Below are 19,565 nucleotides of genomic sequence, written 5' to 3' on the forward strand. Positions count from 1 at the left end.
GTTTACAATTGAAAAGTACATTCATTGGTGCATTGGGGAAGCTTTAGGAAAGAGCAACAAGGATGATTCTGGGATTCGTTGCTTTAAGTTCTGAAGAAAGAATCAGAGAGCTGATTTTTTTTCATTGGAGAAGATTGAGAAAAGACATCATCCAGGATTTTAAAATGCTGGGAGGAATTAATAATTTAGATGTAAGCAAGTTATTTAATTTGGACTGAGTGCAGAATTAGAGTACAAAATTAAACAAGTCTCAAAGTTGAAGGAATTTTTGTTTCCTTCTGAGTAGCAGATATGTGGAATATACACCCAGTTGGAACAATTAAAATTGTGTCTATTAACACCTTTAAAAAAAAAGTGATGGATGAATATCTGATTGGAAATGAGTTTGAGGGTTATAAGGAAAGTTTGGACAGAGATGATCAAATGCTGTAAGGATTGTGTATAGTTCTTGAACTACTGGGGCCTTGAAAATGCCATGCCAAGAAAAACGACAGGTCAAGATGTATAATGTAATATGTTGGACAGATATTTTGAAGCATGTTTCGTCTACCTTTTGGGGATTGGCAGTGAAAAACTTTGCAGAACTTTTCCTCAGGAGATATGTATGATAAAACAAATTATATATTGTTGGTGGAAGGAATGGGCTTACTGGCCTGAATAGCCTTTTCTCACTCCATACTTTCCTGAAACCAGAAAAGTGTCAGCTTGGCTCAGCTGGCAGTACTCATCTCTGAGTCAGCCCTTTCTGGAATCAAGCACGTATTCTAGGCTGACGCCGGTGCAACATTGAGGGAGTGCTGCACTGTCAGAGGTGCAGTCCTTCGAATGAGACATCAGACCAAGACTCCAGCTGTCTGTTCCAATGGCTCAGGTGGAGGCTGGAGATCCCATGGCACTATTCAGAGAGGAGCAGAGACTTCTCCCAGAGCCCTGGCTAACATTACTTCCTCTAGCAACACATCATAAGCAGATTAGTTGGTGGAATGTTGCTGTGTGCAGAATGGCAGCCACCTGTTACATCGAGTTACATTGGGGTAAATTCTAACCCCCAAGAACAGGTGGGTTAAGGTGGGACGGGTGTAAAATTACTCCATTTTCAGAGTGGGACCGCATCCTGGCTCCAATACGCCCACTTCTGGGTTTAACCCAGGCAGGTTTGTACATGTGTGGAGAGCAGACACCTGGAAGTCCCACCCACACTTAAAGCCGGCGGGTTGATACTTAAAAGGGCAATGCACCTCATTGAGATACTTGAGGTACTTAATGTTTTGTGTATTGGAATAATAAAACAAATTTAACCTTACCTGTTCAGGTTTCCCATCACTTTCCACTCACATCAGGAGAAAGCAGACAGTAAGGGCCGGATCCATGAGGTAAGTGCCTTTATTGCACTGCTTGTGGGCCCGGAGGAGCAGGAGTGCTTCATCCAGGCCCAACAAGCTCACCTGGCTGACAGGAGCCCCACGATCGGCCAACCACCACACCCCGCCGCCCCCGACTTCCAGTGAACTCTGATCTTCTTTCTGGCCCCCTTGGACCCTCACTCTCTCCCTCCGGCAACCCCCCCGATCCCTCCCTCTGGCCCCCCTCCCCCCGGATCCTTCCCTACCGGCCCCCTCCTGATCTCCCCGCCTCATGATCCCTCCCTCCGATCTCTGGCTGAGGCCTGCTGCTGCAGGCCTTCCTGCCCGACAGCCAATGTCAATCAGGCTGGCTGCCGGGCGCGAAACTCGGAAGTGCAATTGATGGGCCTCATCGCGACCTGTCCACCTACCTTCCAGGTTTCACACCTGGAAATCTTCTTTGCCCCCCTGCTCCCATCTGGCTGAAAGTTAACATTTAGCCAATTGAGTCTATAGCACAGAAACTGGCCATTCAGCCTAATAGGTCCATGCCAGCGTTTATGCTCCACAAGTCTCCTCCCTCCCTACTTCATTTAACCCTATCAGCATATCGTTCTATTCCTTTCTCCTTCATGTGTTTATCTAGCTTCCCCTTAAATACATCTATGCTACTTGCCTCAACTACTCCTTGCGGTAGCCCAGTCCACATTCTTTGGGTAAAGAAGTTTCTCCTGAATTCCCTATTGGATTTATTAGTGACTATCTTATATTTACGACCTCTAGTTTTGGACTCCCCCTCAAGTGGAAACATTTTCTCTACGTCGACCCTATCAAACCCTTTCATTATCTTAAAGACCTCTATTAGGTCACTCCTCAGCCTCTCTTTTTCTAGAGAAAAGAGCCCCAGCCTGTTTAGTCTTTTCTGATAAGTATATCTTCTCAGTTCTGGTATCATCCTTGTGAATCTTTTTTGCACCTTCTCCAATGCCTGTATATGCTTTTTATAATATGGAGACCAGAACTGCACACAGTGCTCCAAGTGTGGTCTAACCAAGGTTCTACACAAGTTTAACATAACTTCTCTGCTTTTCAATTCTATCCCTCTAGAAATGAACCCTAATGTTTGATTTGCCTTTTGATAGCATCATTACTCTTAGTGATTTGTATATCTGTACCCCAAGATCCCTTTGTTCCTCTACCCCATTTAGACTCTTATTAGACTGTTATGTCCACGTGACAAGAGTCACTGCACTTGAGGAATCCATTGTATGTGAAGCCTTTTGAAACATTTCTAAGAGATGTGATAAGGTTCTATATGAAGTTAAAAAAATTTTTCACATGTGACACATTATTTTACAACAGATCTTAGAATGATTACATCACAAAAGGAGGCCATTTGACCCATTCAAACCGTGCCGGCTCTTTGTAAGAGCAATCCAGTTAGTCCTCTTTCCCCGTAGCCCAGCAAATTTTTTCCCTTCAAGTATTTATCCAATTCCTTTTTGAAAGCCACAATTGAAACTACCTCCACCATCCTTTCAGGCAGCGCATTCCAGATTATAACCACTCACTGCGTAAAAAAGCTTTTCCTCCTGTCTTCTTTGGGTGTTTTGCCAATCACCTTAAATCTGTGTTCTCTGGTTCTCGACCCTTCCATCAGTGGGAACAGTTTCTCTTTATTTACTTTATTTAAACCCTTAATGATTTTGAACACTTCTGTCAAATCTCCTCTCAACATCTCTGCTCTAAGGAGAACAATCCCAACTTCTCCAGTCTATCCACGTAACTGAAGTCTCTCATCCTTAGAACCATTCTAGTAAATCTTTTCTGCACCCTCTCTAAGGTCTTCACATCTTTCCTAAAGTGTGGTGCCCAGAATTGGACACACTACTCTAGTTGTGGCCGAACCAATGTTTTATAAAGGTTCAACTTAACCTCCTTGCCTTTGTACTCTATGCCTCTATTTATAAAGCCCAGGATGCCGGAATGCTTTTTTAACCACTTTCTCAACCTGTCCTGCCACTTCAAAGATTTGTGCACATATACCCCCAGGTCTCTCTGCTCTTGCACCCCCTTTAGAATTGTACCGTTTATTTTTTATTGCCTCTCCTCGTTCTTCCTGCCAAAATGTATCACTTTGCACTTCTCTGCATTAAATTTCATCTGCCATGTGTCCTCCCATTCTATCAGCCTGTCTATGTCCTCTTGAAGTCTACTACTATTCTCCTCACTGTTTACTACACTTCCAAGTTTTGTGTCATCTGCAAATTTTGAAATTGTGCCCTGTACACCCAAACCCAAGTCATTAATATATATCAAAAAAAGCAATGGTCCTAGTACCGACCCCTGGGGAACACTGTATACCGTCCTCCAATGCGAAAAACAACCATTCACCGCTACTCTGTTTCCTATGCTTAGCTAATTGCGTATCTGTGCTGCCACTGCCCCTTTTATTCCACGGGCTTCAATTTTGCTGACCTCTTATGTGGCACTTCATCAAATGCCTTTTGAAAGTCCATATACACAATATCAACTGCATTGCCCTCATCAACCCTCTCTGTTACCACATCAAAAAACTCAATCAAGTTAGTTAAATACAATTTGCCTTTAACAAATCCAAGCTGCCTTTTCTTTATTAATCCATGCATGTCCAAGTGACTATTAATTTTGTCCCGGATTATAATTTCTAAAAGTTTCCCCACCACCAAGGTTAAACTGACTGGCCTGTAGTTGCTGGGTTTATCCTTACACCCTTTTTTGAACAAGGGGGTAACATTTGCAATTCTCCAGTTCTCTGGCACCACCCCCGTGTCTAAAGAGGATTGGAAGATTATAGCCAGCACCTCTGCAATTTCCACCCTTACTTCCCTCAGCAACCTAGGATGTATCCCATCCAGACCGGGTGACTTATCTACTTTAAGTTCAACCAGCCTTTCTAGTACCTCCTTTTTATCAATTTTTAGCCCATCCAGTATCAGCTACCTCCTCTGTGACTTTGGCAGCATCTTCTTCCTTGCTAAAGATGGATGCAAAGTACTCATTTAGTACCTCAGCCATGCTTTCTGCTTGCATGCGTAGATCTCCTTTTGGTCCCTAATAGGCCCCACCCCTTCTCTTTCTACCCGTTTACTATTTATATGCCTATAGAAGACTTTTGGATTCCCTTTTATGTTAGCCGCCAGTCTATTCTCGTACTCTCTTTGCCCCTCTTATTTCCTTTTTCACTTCTCCTCTGTACTTTCTATATTCAGCCTAGTTCTCACTTTTATTATCAACCTGACATCTGTCATACGCCCCTTTTTTTCTGCTTCATCTTGCTCTCTATCTCTTTCGTTATCCAGTGAGCTCTGTCTTTGGTTCCCCTCGTGGGAATGTACCTAGACTGTACCCGAACCATGTCCTCTTTAAAGGCTGCCCATTGTTCGATTACAGTTTTGCCTGCCAATCTTTGGTTCCAATTTACCCAGGCCAGATCCGTTCTCCAATTAAGTATTTTTACTCTAGATTGCTCCTTGTCCTTTTCCGTAACTAATCTAAACCTTATGATACTATGATGACTGTTCCCTAAATGTTCCCGCACTGACACTTGCTCCACTTGACCCACCTCATTCCCCAGAACCAGATCCATCAATGCCTCCTTCCTCGTTGGGCTGGAAACATTCTCAACAAGAAAGTTCTCCTGAACACACTTCAGAAATTCCTCCACTTCTTTGTCCTTTACACTATTACTATCCCAATCTATATTCGGATAGTAATAGTGTAAATAGTCATTATCACTACTCTATAGTTCTTGCACCTCTCTGTAAGTTCCCTGCAAATTTGCTCCTCTAAATCGTCCCCACTAGTTGATGGCCTATAGAATACACCCAGTAGTGTACTGGTGCCTCTACTGTTTCTTAACCCTAACCAAATAGATTTTGTCCTTGACCCCTCGAGGACATCCTCTTTCTCCAGCACTGCAATATTCTCCTTAATATTGCCACCACCATCCTTTTTCTTTTCCTTCCCTATCTTTCCTGAACACCTTGTATCCAGGAATATTTAGTACCCAATCCTGCCCTTTTTTGAGCCAGGTCTCCGTTATCGCCACTACCTCATATTCACATGTGGCTATTTGCGCCTGCAGCTCACCAACCTTATTCACCACACTTCGTGCGTTTACACACATGCACTCTAAGCCTATCTTAGACCTTCTTGTATTCTCTCTTAACCTGATCCCACCTAATACTATACTATTTCTTACTCTAGTGCGATCTGTCTCTCTCAATCCTTTGTGCACCTTGCTTCTCCTTTCTAATGCTACATCCTGGTGTCCATCCCCCTGCCAAATTAGTTTAAACTCTCCCCCAAAGCACTAATGAACCTCCCTACGAGAACATTGGTCCCAGCTGTGTTGAAGTGCAACCCATCCATTCTTAAACAGGTCCCTCCTGCCCCAGAACTGGTCCTAATGCCCAAAGAATCTGAAGCCCTCCCTCTTGCACCATGTCTCTAGTCACCCGTTAACCTGCCTTATCTTCCAATTTTTGTACACACTAACGTGTGGCACTGGGAGTAATCCAGACATTACTACCTTTGACATCCTGCTTTTTAACTTCCTCCCTAGCTCCTGAAACTCTAACTGCAGGACCTCATCCCTTTTTTTTTCCTATGTCGTTGGTTCCCACATGGACCACGACTTCTGGCTGTTCCCCTTCCCCTCGCTGAATGTTCTGCACCCTCTCTGTGATGTCCTTTACCCTGGCACTAGAGAGGCAACACACCATGCAGGACTTTGAGGTACTTACTTTAACATTGAGAATAACTTCATGAATGGAACTAAGTGGCACAGGGGTTAGCACATTGTTCTTTTCATTTTGGGGACATAGATTTAAACCCAGCCGAACTTATTTATTTTTATTCAGATTAACTTTTATTTAGGGTGAGACACTATCTTTTTGAGGTATTTTCTTTCTTTATCCACTCATGGCTGAAAGGTTGGGGAATTATGTGGCTATTGCTTAGCATCTCCCCATTTAGAACAATTGAGATCACAGACTAAGCAGGTAGAAGATCGGAAGCACCAACATTTTATGCTGTCCTGCTGCCCAGATCATGAGTGCAGCATGGAGGTATCTTTGAATGTCATTGTAATCTTTAGAGACACTCCAGAGAACATTAAGAGGTGTCATTATGGTAAATTCTGTGATTTTAAGTCCTTCACTGCTCACTGTGAGCATTTTTTGAGGGTTGGGGTGTGTGATTCTAATAGTGACAGACATTTTGAGAACTGAAAAATTGAAATGACTTGCTTCTACCGAGAAAATTTCTGCTTTTTCTTAGCTATGAATATGATTTTTTTCTGAATGAGTCTTCAGTAGTTGAGGATTTTGTCAATAATTTGTAATATATACAAGCATTATCTTAATAAAATGTATCTAACATTTAAAAAAATGGAAGTACATCATCTTCAAAAAGTGTATGCAAACCTTTTCTTGTGTGCTTCAAAACACAATGTGCAATGATGTAGATTGTATCAATGGCACAATTGCAGAGTTCATTTGTTCACAACATAATGGTTGAATCATATCATTGTGTCACTTCTACACAAATAAAAAAGCTTTGCCAAACACTTTTTCATGAATATAGTGCACCATTAGTCTATCTCACTGCATTTACTGGAAACCTCTGGCTGATGCAAACATTTTAATGGACTATCAACTGTTATCAATTTAATTGTTCCCCTGTGTTTTTGTTATTTACTCTTGCACAGTATCTCACATTGTATAATCAGATGTTTAACATTTTTCAAAATTTGTCATTTATCCATTCAAATTTAAATGTTCCATTTACTAACGGAATTAAACAAGGATTGATTTATGTGTTTGTAGATATTTAGAGGAACTAAATATTTGTCCCTCTAAGATTTCTGATATTTTGCTATATGTATGTTTGAAAGACTGATGTATATTTGGTAAGATTCTGTAGAGATTAGAATGCTAATAGGAACATAGGAATATAGGAACAGGAGTAGGCCATTCAGCCCCTCGTGCCTGCTCCGCCATTTGATAAGATCATGGCTGATCTGTGATCTAACTCCATATACCCGCCATTGGCCCATATCCCTTAATACCTTTGGTTGCCAAAATGCTATCTATCTCAGATTTAAATTTAGCAATTGAGCTAGCATCAATTGCCTTTTGCGGAAGAGAGTTCCGAACTTCTACCACCCTTTGTGTGTAGAAACGTTTTCTAATCTCACTCCTGAAAGGTCTGGCTCTAATTTTTAGACTGTGCCCCCTGCTCCTAGAATCCCCAACCAGCGGAAATAGTTTCTCTCTATCCACCCTATCTGTTCCCCTTAATATCTTATAAACTTCGATCAGATCACCCCTTAACTTCTAAACTCTAGAGAATGCAACCCCAATTTGTGTAATCTCTCCTCGTAACTTAACCCTTGAAGTTCGGGTATCATTCTAGTAAACCTACGCTGCACTCCCTCCAAGGCCAATATGTCCTTCCGTAGGTGCGGTACCCAGAACCGCTGACAGTACACCAGGTGCGGTCTAACCAGGGTTTTGTATAGCTGCAGCATAACTTCTGCCCCCTTGTACTCTAGTCCTCTAGATATAAAGGCCAGCATTCCATTAGCCTTATTGATTATTTTTTGCACCTGTTCATGACACTTCAATGATCTATGTACCTGAACCCCTAAGTCCCTTTGGACATCCACTGTTTTTAACTTTTTACCAATGGTTGTAGAAACTCTGCATTCATCCCCTCCAGCACGGGGGCAGTGTGCCGGTTTGACCCACATATCCAAAGGTAACAATTTAAAGCAATAGTTGCTTCCTTGATGTTTTGCCAATTTCCTAATGACAATCAATCTCTCGGATTGACCTGCTATTGAGATACTACATTGTGAGCTCCACATACGGTCTTTGTATGGCAAGTACACCTGCTTCTCAATGAGGCCAGGAAAAGGCAGAAACCCCAAATTCCTCCCCCACCCCCGTCCACATTTTGATAATTCCGTGCCCTAAAGAGACCATCATTTCTACCAAAGACACTCTGTCAATGTATCTTACTGGAAAAATATGTGTATCAATTGTGAATATGATGAAATTGATGAGTGCAGTATTAATTTGTAAAATATTGGTTTCATCCTTTAGGTTTTTGTGGGACTAGGATTTCCCTATGAAGGCCCTGCACCCCTAGAGGCAATAGCAAATGGCTGCATATTTCTGAATCCAAATTTTAACCCTCCAAAGAGCAGGAAAAACACTCGTTTTTTTCAAGGGAAACCAACTTTCAGAGAGGTATTATATATGAGATATTCATTATTCAGTTTGAATGAAGAGTTTTAGGCTTGCCATTATGAAGTTTAAATTATAATTATAAAATGCTAACCATACTGCTATATGAAAAATGTGTTTCAATGGCTACTTTCCTATAATGGTGATGGACACTAATTTCAAATATATATTATAATTAGTCAATCTCCAAAGGCATTGAACATGGGTAGTCAAGCCAATTTGAATTTTTTAGGATGAACAAGGTTGGGGGAGGGTATAATGGAACCAAATGTGGGGGATTGGGGAGGGGAAGGGAGACAAGGGTGGTAAGGAGAAGACAGTAGAAGAGCAGGGGAGAAGGGAATGCTGAGGAAGGCGAATTAAGATCAGAGGGGAATTGATACATGGAATAGCCAGCCTCTCGGGAAAGTGAAATACAGCCAATGGGGGAGTTGGATTGTGCACGGGAAATATAGTCAGGGGAGGGGTTCCTGTAAAAGGGAAAATGAAGTGGGGCGGGGGTAAGCCTGTGAGGGGGCAATAAAGCAAGTCGGATGTTGGAGGGGGAAAAGGATTAGCATCCATTCGGTGGCTTGGAACAGGATATGCAGTCAAAGGGCATGGGCCAAAATCTTGTTCAATGGGGGGAGAAGAGGGTGGAATATTGCTCATCAGGCTGGGGGGGTGGTGGGGAGAGCATGGAGTCAGCCTGTAAACTTGTTCAATGGCAGGGGGCTGGGGGGAGACTGTCTCTTCCATTTGATGGATGAAACTGTTTGCTTGTCTTCTGTCCATTGTCAGAAAATCCACTGCTTTTCACCTCCTGTATTTCTCCATGGGGTCCAGAATCTTACTCAACATGAAGTGGCGGGGGGGACGGAAGGTGGTTCGGGGGCCATAATCTTTCTCAGCTGGTGGGGGGGGGGGGGAAGTGCAGTTACAATCTCGCTCAGTGGAATTGAGGGGATTGGGGGCAGTTCATCGGGGGGAACAGGCTTTGGGTGGAAATCTTACTCAACAGGTAGTCAATTTATAGTATCACCCACCTTTAGAAAATAAGGCCACTTACTATTTTTTTATATACTGTATATGTATTACTGAGTGAGTGTGTTTCCGTCAGTCTTCCCTTTACAAATGATACATGAGTGCTGTCGATCCTCATTTGGGGATAATGTCTTAAGAGAAGTTACTCAGTCTGTTAGCATCAGATATCAGTTATAAAAACATATTTTAGCTTCAGCTATGTATGTTAATTTGACAGTTATACATTTTTGGGCTCAGTAATTCCTCATTCTAGTACCTCTGGTGATTCAGAGGTTCAAACAAAAATATTTTAAAAAGGAAGTTGCCCTAATGAATAACTAGGATCCTTTCATGTTATCCCTCCCTGAAATTCTAGTGGCTCCAGCCTTCTTAAGTGTTCAAGAAGATTTTTCTTTACATTGCAAAGGCAATTTATCCCAGAAACATGTTGAGAACTGAACAGGAGAATAAAACCAATATGGATGAAAAGAAGTCATAGAAGGCTTTAAAGGAAAAAGATGGGGCATGTAAAGGGAAGGAAAGGAAGGGGAAATGGAGAAGTCTGAGGGACAGCATAAATCGTCATTTAGAAAGGCACAGAGTAATCAAGGACAGTCAGCATGGATTTGTTAAGGGAAGGTCGTGTCTGACTAATTTGATTGAATTTTCTGAGCAGGTAACAAGGAGGATCGATGAGGGTAACGTGTTTGATGTAGTGTACATGGGTTTTAGCAAGGTTTTTGACAAGGTCCCACATGGCAGACTGGTCAGAAAAGTTAAAGCCCATGGGATCCGAGGGAAAGTGGCTAGTTGGATCCAAAATTGGCTCAGTGGCAGGAAGCAAAGGGTCGACAGGTGTTTTTGCAACTGGAAGGCTGTTTCCAGTGGGGTCCCGCAAGGCTTAGTACTAGGTCCCTTGCTTATTGTGATATATATTAATGATTTGGACTTGAATGTGGGGGGCTTGATCAAGAAGTTTGCAGATGATACAAAAATTGGCTGTGTGGTTGACAGTGAGGAGGAAAGCCATAGACTGTAGGAAGATATCAATGGACTGAACAGGTGGGCAGAAAAGTGGCAAATGGAATTCAATCCAGAGAAGTGTGAGGTAATGCATTTGTGGGGAAGGGTTGCAAACAAGGCAAGGGAGTACACAATAAATGGGAGGATACTGAGAGGTGTAGAGGAACAAAGGGACCGTGGAGTGCATGTCCACAGATCCCTGAAGGCAGCAGGACAGGTAGATAAGGTGGTTAAAAGGCATACGGGATACTTTCCCTTATTAGCCGAGGCATAGAATATAAGGGCAGGGAGATTGTGCTAGAACTGTATAAAACATTGCTTAGGCCACAGCTTGAGTACTGCATACAGTTCTGGTCACCACATTACAGGAAAGATGTGATTGCACTAGAGAGATTACAGAGGAGATTTACGAGGATGTTGCCAGGGCTGGAGAATTTTAGCCATGAGAAAAGATTGGATAGGCTGGGGTTGTTTTCTTTGGAGGCTGAGGGGAGATTTAATTGAGGTATATAAAATTATGACGGGACTTGATAGAGTGGATAGGGAGGACCTATTTCCCTTAGCAGAAGGGTCAGTGACCAGGGGACATAGATTTAAAGTAATTGGTAAAAGGATTAGACGGGAGCTGAGGAGAATTTTTTTCACCCAGAGGGTGGTGAGGGTCTGGAACTCGTAGAAAAAAAAATAGGAGCAAGAGTAGGCCGTTCAGCCCTTCGGGCCTGCTCTGCCGTTCAAAATGATCATGACTGCCTGAAACTCACTGCCTGAAAAGTACTTGGATGTGCACTTGAAGTGCCGTAACCTACAGGGCTACGGACCAAGTGCTGGAAAGCGGGATTAAGCTGGATAGCTCTTTCTCTGCCGGCACGGACACGATGGGCTGAATGGCCTCTTTCTGTGCCATAACTTTCTAGGATTCTATGAAGTATAAATCAAGAACAGGAAGGCCAAGTAACTCATGAGAGATACAAAGAAGGAATGTGAGAGAAATTTAGCAGTAAATATAAAAGACAATAACAAGGCATTCTTTAAGCATATCAGGGGAAAGAGATGGGTGCAGAGAGACATTGGACCTTTTACTAGTGGGGAGGTGATGTCTGAGGACAGGGAACTGGCAGAGTTATTAAATCATTATTTTGTAACTCTTCTTACTGCTGAAAAGGGGGTTGAGATGCTTTAGTTGCGAGAGGATTGTAAGGGAGATCATCTGGGAGAATAGGGTTCTGATTTGGGAGATCCAGCATCCATTCAAAAAGGACAGGTCAAGTTCAACCAATTTATTGGAGTTCTTTGAGGTTACAGATCTGGCGGATAAGGGCGAGGCAATGTGTGTTTCCTATCTAGAATTCAGGAAGGCATTTGACACTCTTGCTGAAGATTGTCAATCTCTTTTCTGCCCATTACCTACCCACATTGCTTGTGCCATCAGTTTGAGTGGGCAAATCCCTTCCTAACATTTTAGTAGTGTCATCCCTTTAAGGGGAGGTATTTGATTGTCGAACTGACCTACTTAAAATAGAAAACATATTATATACATCTGCCATAACTCAGTCAATCTACATAAATATTTCAGATCTTTCTCAACGGCGTCACTCTCATTTCTGTTTATTATCTGGCCAAATAGCTTTGTGTCGTCAGTAAATTTAATACTAGTACAGACACACCGTTCCATATCACTCTCAAATAATGTAAATAGTAGGGGTCCCAGAACAGATCCCTGTGAAACTCCACTGATTACTTTTTCCGAGGCAGAGAATTTCCCATTTATCACCACTCCCTATCTTCTGTTGCTAGTTAATCTGAATAATTGTGACTACTCCATGAGCTTTAAGCTTTGTCAAATGTCTTTTGATACTCCAAGTAAACTTCGTCTACTGGATTGCTCTCATCCATTTTGTTACCCCTCAAAGAGTTCTTACAGATTTTTAAAGCATGACCTATTAATTGTAAAAGTATACTAACCGTTCCCTTTTTAAAAATGATTCGTTCATTCTTGGGATGTGGATGTTGCTGGCAAGGCCAACATTTGTTGCCCATCCTTAGTTGCCATGAGAAGGTAGTAGTGACCCTTCTTCTGTTTGATACAACTGAAAGGCTTGCTAGACAACTTCAGAGGGCACTTAAGGGTCAACCACATTGGTGGACATTGGGCGCTGCTGCAAGTGCTCAATTGGGTACTATTAAGATCTGAGAGGAAGTCCCAGTGCTGCCTGGGCCTTAAAGGCAGCAGCAATATTAAAAGGATGGGTCAAATAGAAGTCCCGTGAAAAACAGAAGATTTTTTTTTAAAAGGTAATGGATCAAAATTTCTACAGTGCCAGCTTCTGATGAATTGCGCTAAGTTTTTAATTTAATTTATGTGTGCCAGAACTTGTGATTTGCAAGTTGGTGGTCAGGTTAATTTAAACGTTCAGTCCACTGTGAATGTGTTTGTGCTGGTGAGCCATAGCTAGGAAGATAGCAGCAATCAGTGTACCTCAGCTGTCTGCATTGTGGGGAGCTGGTATAAGAGTGGCACCGTTGCGACAAGCGATAGGTGGAGGAACCAGGGAGACAAGTGCGCATGTGAAGAATGATGTCGTGGGAATTAGGAGGAGGGTGCTGGTTTGACTGTGAAGGTTCTCTTTTTATTACAGGTGGCATAGAGCGGCTGTATGGTTGGGGGAGGGGGGTTCATACTCTGATAGGTGTTAGTGGCGCAGGAGAGGCCCAAGCGAACAACTTCAGTTGTCAAGGGGTATTGTGGTAGTTTCCCTTTATCTGCCTCGAAATAAGCCGTAGTGCCAAAAGGGAGGGAAGGAGGTGGGCGGGGCTGGGTGGAGAGATGGAAAAGTACGAAACACAGCCTCACTCACTAAATGTGAAGAACTAACAGCATCTGCAGCAAGTACAGAAGTGACACAACATTTTTTTTTTAATTCAAAAAGTCAAAAACAAAGACCTTGCTTGACAATACTAGCCTGTCCCTTAAGATATTAGAACTGGAAGCAGTAACACCAGATTTGCCCCTGAAACTAGAAAAATAATTATTTGTATATTAAAAAACCACTGCACCATTTTTGTAGAATGCTAACATTTTTTTATACCGAATACCTCTGCATTTTTTTTGCAATTCCTGTTTCTATTTCCAACTAATGATAATGTAAGAGCAATTGAACACTTTGTTTTATACTTGCGTTATGCATTCGCTGGGAGTGTTGCATGGGAAACCGTATACCTTCCCGTATGTTTTAACTGTGCTGGTAATTCTCAACATCCTTTTTTCTGAAAAGGAGAGAACTTGCATTTGTGTTGTGCCTTTCACGCCCTCTGGATGTCCCAGGGCGCTTTACAGCTTTTGTCTTCGTGATATTTACATATTAATGTAACAATAGTTATCAGACCTGATCAATAAACCAGTCGTTTATGTCTCTACGTGATGGTAGAGCAGGAAATCGGAGGGCAAGGGTCTCTGACACCAATTTACATGCAATTTACATTGCTGAGAAGCCGGACAGGAAATTCTACTGCAATACTATTCTGGCACAGAATGGAGGAAAGGATTATCATCCATTTTTCAGATGCTAAACCCAGAAAAATTGCCCTTATGACATGTAGGAATGGTTCAATTCTGAACTTTCTGATTTGCCCATTCCTTCAATGATCTAATATAATAAAGATGATAGAATATCAGGGTGCTAGGGGGGGAAATCAGTCTTTATGACTAGTAATCCTGGTACAGGTGAAGTCATTTTTCCCTTTTGAAGAGTTTAGTTTTGTTTTCTTTGGTGATGGGGGGAAAAATAGAATGGTGTTGTAAGGTAGAAAAGGTGGACCAAATTCTACCTCTGAAAGAAAGTCTCTTTTCCATATATCTAAATGCCCGGTTAGATTTGGTGCAGGCATGAAAAGCCACTGTTGGTACACAAGTGGTGAGTGCAATATTGATAATTCAATGCTTTGGTTCTTGGATACTTTCACTTTTATACTTTAAGTTTCTATATAAAATTGGAGATTGTGTATCTGGATGCTGATAGTTAAGAAGAAACAGTTTTTAATTATCAAAAAAAATCCAAATTGATACCTTAGAAAGTAGTATAATTCTCCTCGTAAACACAAGCTTGCTTCTCACACTGATGGGATCTCTCTGACGTCTCCCAAGTCCCTGAGAGAGAAATGTGACCCCATTAGTGCCCTTCCTGAGACATTATTCTGTTTATACAACTTGAACATTTGGTCTGATTGTCAATTAAGTGATGTCTTAGATGAATCCATATGTTTGTCTCTACCTTCTCTTGCCAAATCACTTATAAATTAGGATTTTCTTGAGAATTGAGTGAATGGAGTGCTTCATTGCTTCAATGATTTTCCATTTACTCCTCCTAAATATATGTTTTGCAGGAAATTCAAATGTCTTTACAAATCAGTATTAATATCCTAATGTCTTCCACAATTGCATGTTGTGAAAATCAGTTAAAAGTAAAGCAGCTTGAATAGTACATCAGGTTTCTGTGCTAAAAAACCTTATCTTCATTTCCACTAACAGCTCTCATCTCAGCATCCTTATGCAGAGGTTTATATTGGGAAGCCCCATGTTTGGACTGTTAACGTTGACAACCCCAGTGATGTAGAAGAAGCACTGCGTCAAATAATGAAACAGAAGGTAATTGGGAAAATCCACTGCGAGTATTAAATCACGTTAGACATTTACACTTTATTATACTGAGCTTGTACTAGTAACTTTGTAATATAATGAAGCCTATTTAAAGCTCAGCTTCCCTGCTCCTCCTGGCCCCACCAAAAATAACTTGGTCAAAAGATATTGTCTAATGTCCTGCTGGGCCCACAAAAACACTAGCCCACTCCTAGCCCGACCCCCAGGTTCCAATTGTCGTCCAGCTCAGCATGGGATCCAGCTGATTTCCCACCCTCGTACAAGGGAGCACCCGCTTGGTACCCGCAGCTCGCCAGTGGCATGTAAATCAGGCCCGAGCCTCACACTGGCAAGAATGGGCAGGTGTGCCTGCAGTTTTGCCAGATTTGGTAAGTGCCAGAGCCTTTGGTGAATGGTCTTGATAAAATGATGTTGGTGTGCAGTCAAAAAGGGAGCAAAGCAGCTCTTTGTTTACTTTCCTATTTTGATGGCGATTTGTGTGGGTCTTGGAATTCAGGAGTATTTAGGTGGTAATGAATCAGCTCCGACATGCGAGGCTCTACCTTGGGACGGGTTAGCACCACCAAGGTTACGGAGAAGTCTCCAGGCTTTCCAGCTCAAGTGGGTGAAATCTAGGGTCTCCATAATACTGACTGCCTCCGGGGGAAAAAAAACGAATAAGAAAGGAAAGAATGTTTAATTATAAACATTCCACAGCTGCTTGTCATTCTGGAATTTAAAATTCTTACATGGGTTACATTTTAAAAATGTTCTGAGAGCATGGGTCTAAATAATATCAATAGAAATACTTGTCATGCCAGGTGCTTACTTGCTTATTTTTCCTGCAGTATTTATTAATCACCTGTAACCAGTTCCTGCATGCGATTCCTGTGTCAGTCACTACAGGACTTCTGACGTATTTGTAGCTGAATTGAGCTATATAATGCTCATTATGTAAAACGGTGTTTTGCTACAGCAGTAAGAATGTTTGACTTCAGTGCATTTTACTGTTAGCAACTTCTGAATGAAAACAGTACAATGAAGCTGCCTTTGGAAAAACTAAATCAGTAGCATGTACTGTGAAGCTAGTCAGATCAATATTTTAAAAACTAGACAGGAGATTATTGCAGAATTTATGGATGGTATATGTTGTGCATCACTGCATTGGAATAATGTAATGTTAAGGTCCTTTAAATCATCCATACTTTGTGAAGATTCAAATTATTGTAATCAATCTTTTGCTGAGCAACTAGTGGATACAGCTAGTGTTGTTACTGATATAAAACAGGTTTCACTGTAATTGTTGTTCTGTGGCTCCCTCTAAAGGCCAAAAATATTAGTTCAGCTTGAGCATTTCCCCATTGTCAGAATATTTACTTGCTAACGAGTAATATTGATATATATTAATAACCTGGACTTGGGTATGGAGGGTATAATTTCTAAGTTTGCAGATGACACGTTACTCAGAAATGTAGTAAACAATGTGGAGGATAGTAACAGACTTCAGGAGAACATAGACAGACTGGTAAAATGGGCAGACACATGGCAGGTGAAATTTAATGCAGAAAAGTGTGAAGTGATACATTTTGGTAGGAAGAATGAGGAGAGGCAATGTAAACTAAATGGTACAATTTTAAAGGGGGTGCAGGAACAGAGAGACCTTGGGGTGTATGTACACAAATCTTTGAAGGTGGCAGGACAAGTTGAGAAGGCTATTAAAAAAGCATATGGGATCCTGGACTTTATTAATAGAGGCATAGAGTACAAAAGCAAGGAAGTTATGCTCAACCTTTACAAAACACTGGTTAGGCCTCAGTTGGAGTATTGTGTTCAATTCTGGGCATCACACTTTAGGAAGGATGTCAAGGCCCTAGAGAGGACGCAGAAGAGATTTACTAGAATGGTGCCAGTGATGAGGGACTTCAGTTATATGGAGAAGCTGGGGTTGTTCTCCTTAGAGCAGAGAAGGTTAAGGGGAGATTTGATAGAGGTGTTCAAAGTCAAACAGTTTAGATAGAGTAAATAAGGAGAAACTGTTTCCAGTGGCAGAAGGGTCGGTAGCCAGAGGACCCGGATTTAAGGTGATTGGCAAAAGAACCAGAGGTGACATGAGGAAACATTTTTTTACGCAGCGAGATGTAATGATCTGGAATGCACTGCCTGAAAGGGTGGAGGAAGCAGATTCAATATACTTTCAAAAGAGAACTGGATAAATACTTGAAGGGAAAAAATTTACAGAGCTATGAGGAAAGAGCAGGGGAATGGGACTAATTGGCTAGCTCTTTCAAAGAGCCAGCACAGGTACGATGGACCGAATGGCCGCCTTCTGTGTTGTACCACTATGAATTCTTGTTGAAGATTACTTATGCCATTCTTGCTACTTGTGGAGCAATTTTTTATTAGTAGCTGTGATGGCATCTGATAGACAAGTGGACCCACTCTGTCTTTGTTGTAATGGTAAGCAGCACATACCTTATATTGTAATAAAAACAGAAAATGCTGGAAAACACTCCAGGTCAGGTAGCTTCTGTGAAGAGAGAAACAGAGTTAACGTTTCAGGTCGATGACTTTTCATCAGAACTGGAAGATGTTAGAGATGAACAGCTTTTAAGCAAGTACAGAGCCAGGGAAAAGGGCAGTCGGTAGGGGGGGTGTGGGGGGTGGGGGTTGGGGGGTTAGTGGGAGTAGGAAAGAACAAAGAGGACGGGTCTGTGATAGGAAGGAGAGCAGGAGTGATTAAATGACAAAAGGAATGATGGTGCAAGGCCAAAGGGGGTGGTAATGGAACAAGTGAAAAGAAACAAAAAAGATGGGTCCAGAGGGGCATGGATAATCTGACAAAGAGAAGACTCCCATGGCCCGGAAATGGGCAGAGAAAGGTGGGTAAACCCCAGGAACGCTGACCACCCCACCAGCCGTGTACCAATAGGGGCTTCCCACCCCAAGCACAAGCACAAGCCCACACCTACTCCACTCCCAGTGGCTCTGGTGCAGCCATCCTTCTGTCTGAGAAAATGGGAGCGGTGGTTAAGATGTATTGAGGAACACTGAATATCGTGGAGATATTTGTGATCAAGGATGGATCCGAAACATGAAGGGTGAAATTTAAGCTGGAGACGGCAGCCTCTGAGAGGGCAGACGGGGCCTCGGTTTAATATTCATCCGAAGGATGGCACCTCAGACAGGGCAGCACTCTCAGTACTGCACTGGAGTGTCCATTTCATTTTTACAACAATAACAATGTGCATTTATATAGCGCCTTTAACATAGTAAAACATCCCAAGGCACTTCACAGGAGTGTTATCAAACAAAATTTGACACTGAGCCACATGAGGAGGTATTAGGACAGGTGACCAAAAGCTTGGTTAAAGAGGCAGGTTTTAAGGAGCATCTTAAAGGAGGAGAGCGAGGTAAAGAGGCGGAGAGATTTAGGGAGAGAATTCTAGAACTCAGGCCCTAGGCAGCTGAAGGCACGGCTGCCAATAGTGAAGCGATTAAAATTGGGGATGCGCAAGAAACCAGAATTGGAGGAGTGCAGAGATCTCGGAGGGTTGTAGGGCTAGAGGAGGTTACAGAGATAGGGAGGGGCGAGGGATGAGAATTTTAAAATCGAGGCGTTCCCGGACCGGAAGCCAATGTAGGTCAGCTAGTACAGGGGTGATGGGTGAACAGGACTCAGTGCAAGTTAGAATATGGTTTTGGATCAGTTTGTGGCAGGGACTGAAGGCAATGGCTTCGGTCTTCCCAATGTTTAGTTGGAGGAAGTTTCTGATCATCCAGTACTGGATGTCGGACAAGCAGTGCGACAAATCAGAGGCAGTGGAGGGGCAGGGAGAAGTGGTGGTCAGGTAAAGCTGAGTGTCGACAGCATACATGTGGAACCAGATGTGTTTTCAGATGATGACGCCGAGGGGCAGCATGTAGATGAGAAATAGGAGAGAGCCGAGGATAGATCCTTGGGGGATTCCAGAAGTAACGGTGCGGGAGCGGGAAGAGAAGCCATTACAGGTGATTCTCTGGCTACGATTGGATAGATAGGAATGGAACCAGGTGAGGGCAGTCCCAAGCAGCTGGACAACAGAGGAGAGGCGTTGGAGGAGGATGGTGTGGTCAACCATGTCAAAAGGCTGCAGACGGGTTGAAGAGGATGAGGGGGGATAGTTTGTTACTTAAGGGCCGTTTCAGTGCTATGGTGGGGTGGAAACCTGATTGGAGGGATTCGAACATGGAGTTACGGGAAAGATGGGCACAGATTTGGGAGGTGACAAC

General features: G+C 42.5%; 1 protein-coding gene across 1 annotated transcript in view; it reads left to right on the forward strand.

The window, feature by feature from the left end:
- The window catches only part of LOC137332160 (alpha-1,6-mannosylglycoprotein 6-beta-N-acetylglucosaminyltransferase A-like), a 78,645-nt gene that overhangs the window by 43,030 nt on the left and 16,050 nt on the right, over positions 1-19,565 (forward strand). Inside the window, exons 11-12 of the mRNA XM_067995868.1 lie at positions 8,495-8,641; positions 15,189-15,305. Coding sequence (XP_067851969.1) covers positions 8,495-8,641; positions 15,189-15,305 — 264 coding nt within the window. The remainder of the gene's footprint in view (positions 1-8,494; positions 8,642-15,188; positions 15,306-19,565) is intronic.

This window comes from Heptranchias perlo, chromosome 2 (genome assembly GCF_035084215.1).
Source record: "Heptranchias perlo isolate sHepPer1 chromosome 2, sHepPer1.hap1, whole genome shotgun sequence".
Taxonomy (NCBI): domain Eukaryota; kingdom Metazoa; phylum Chordata; class Chondrichthyes; order Hexanchiformes; family Hexanchidae; genus Heptranchias; species Heptranchias perlo.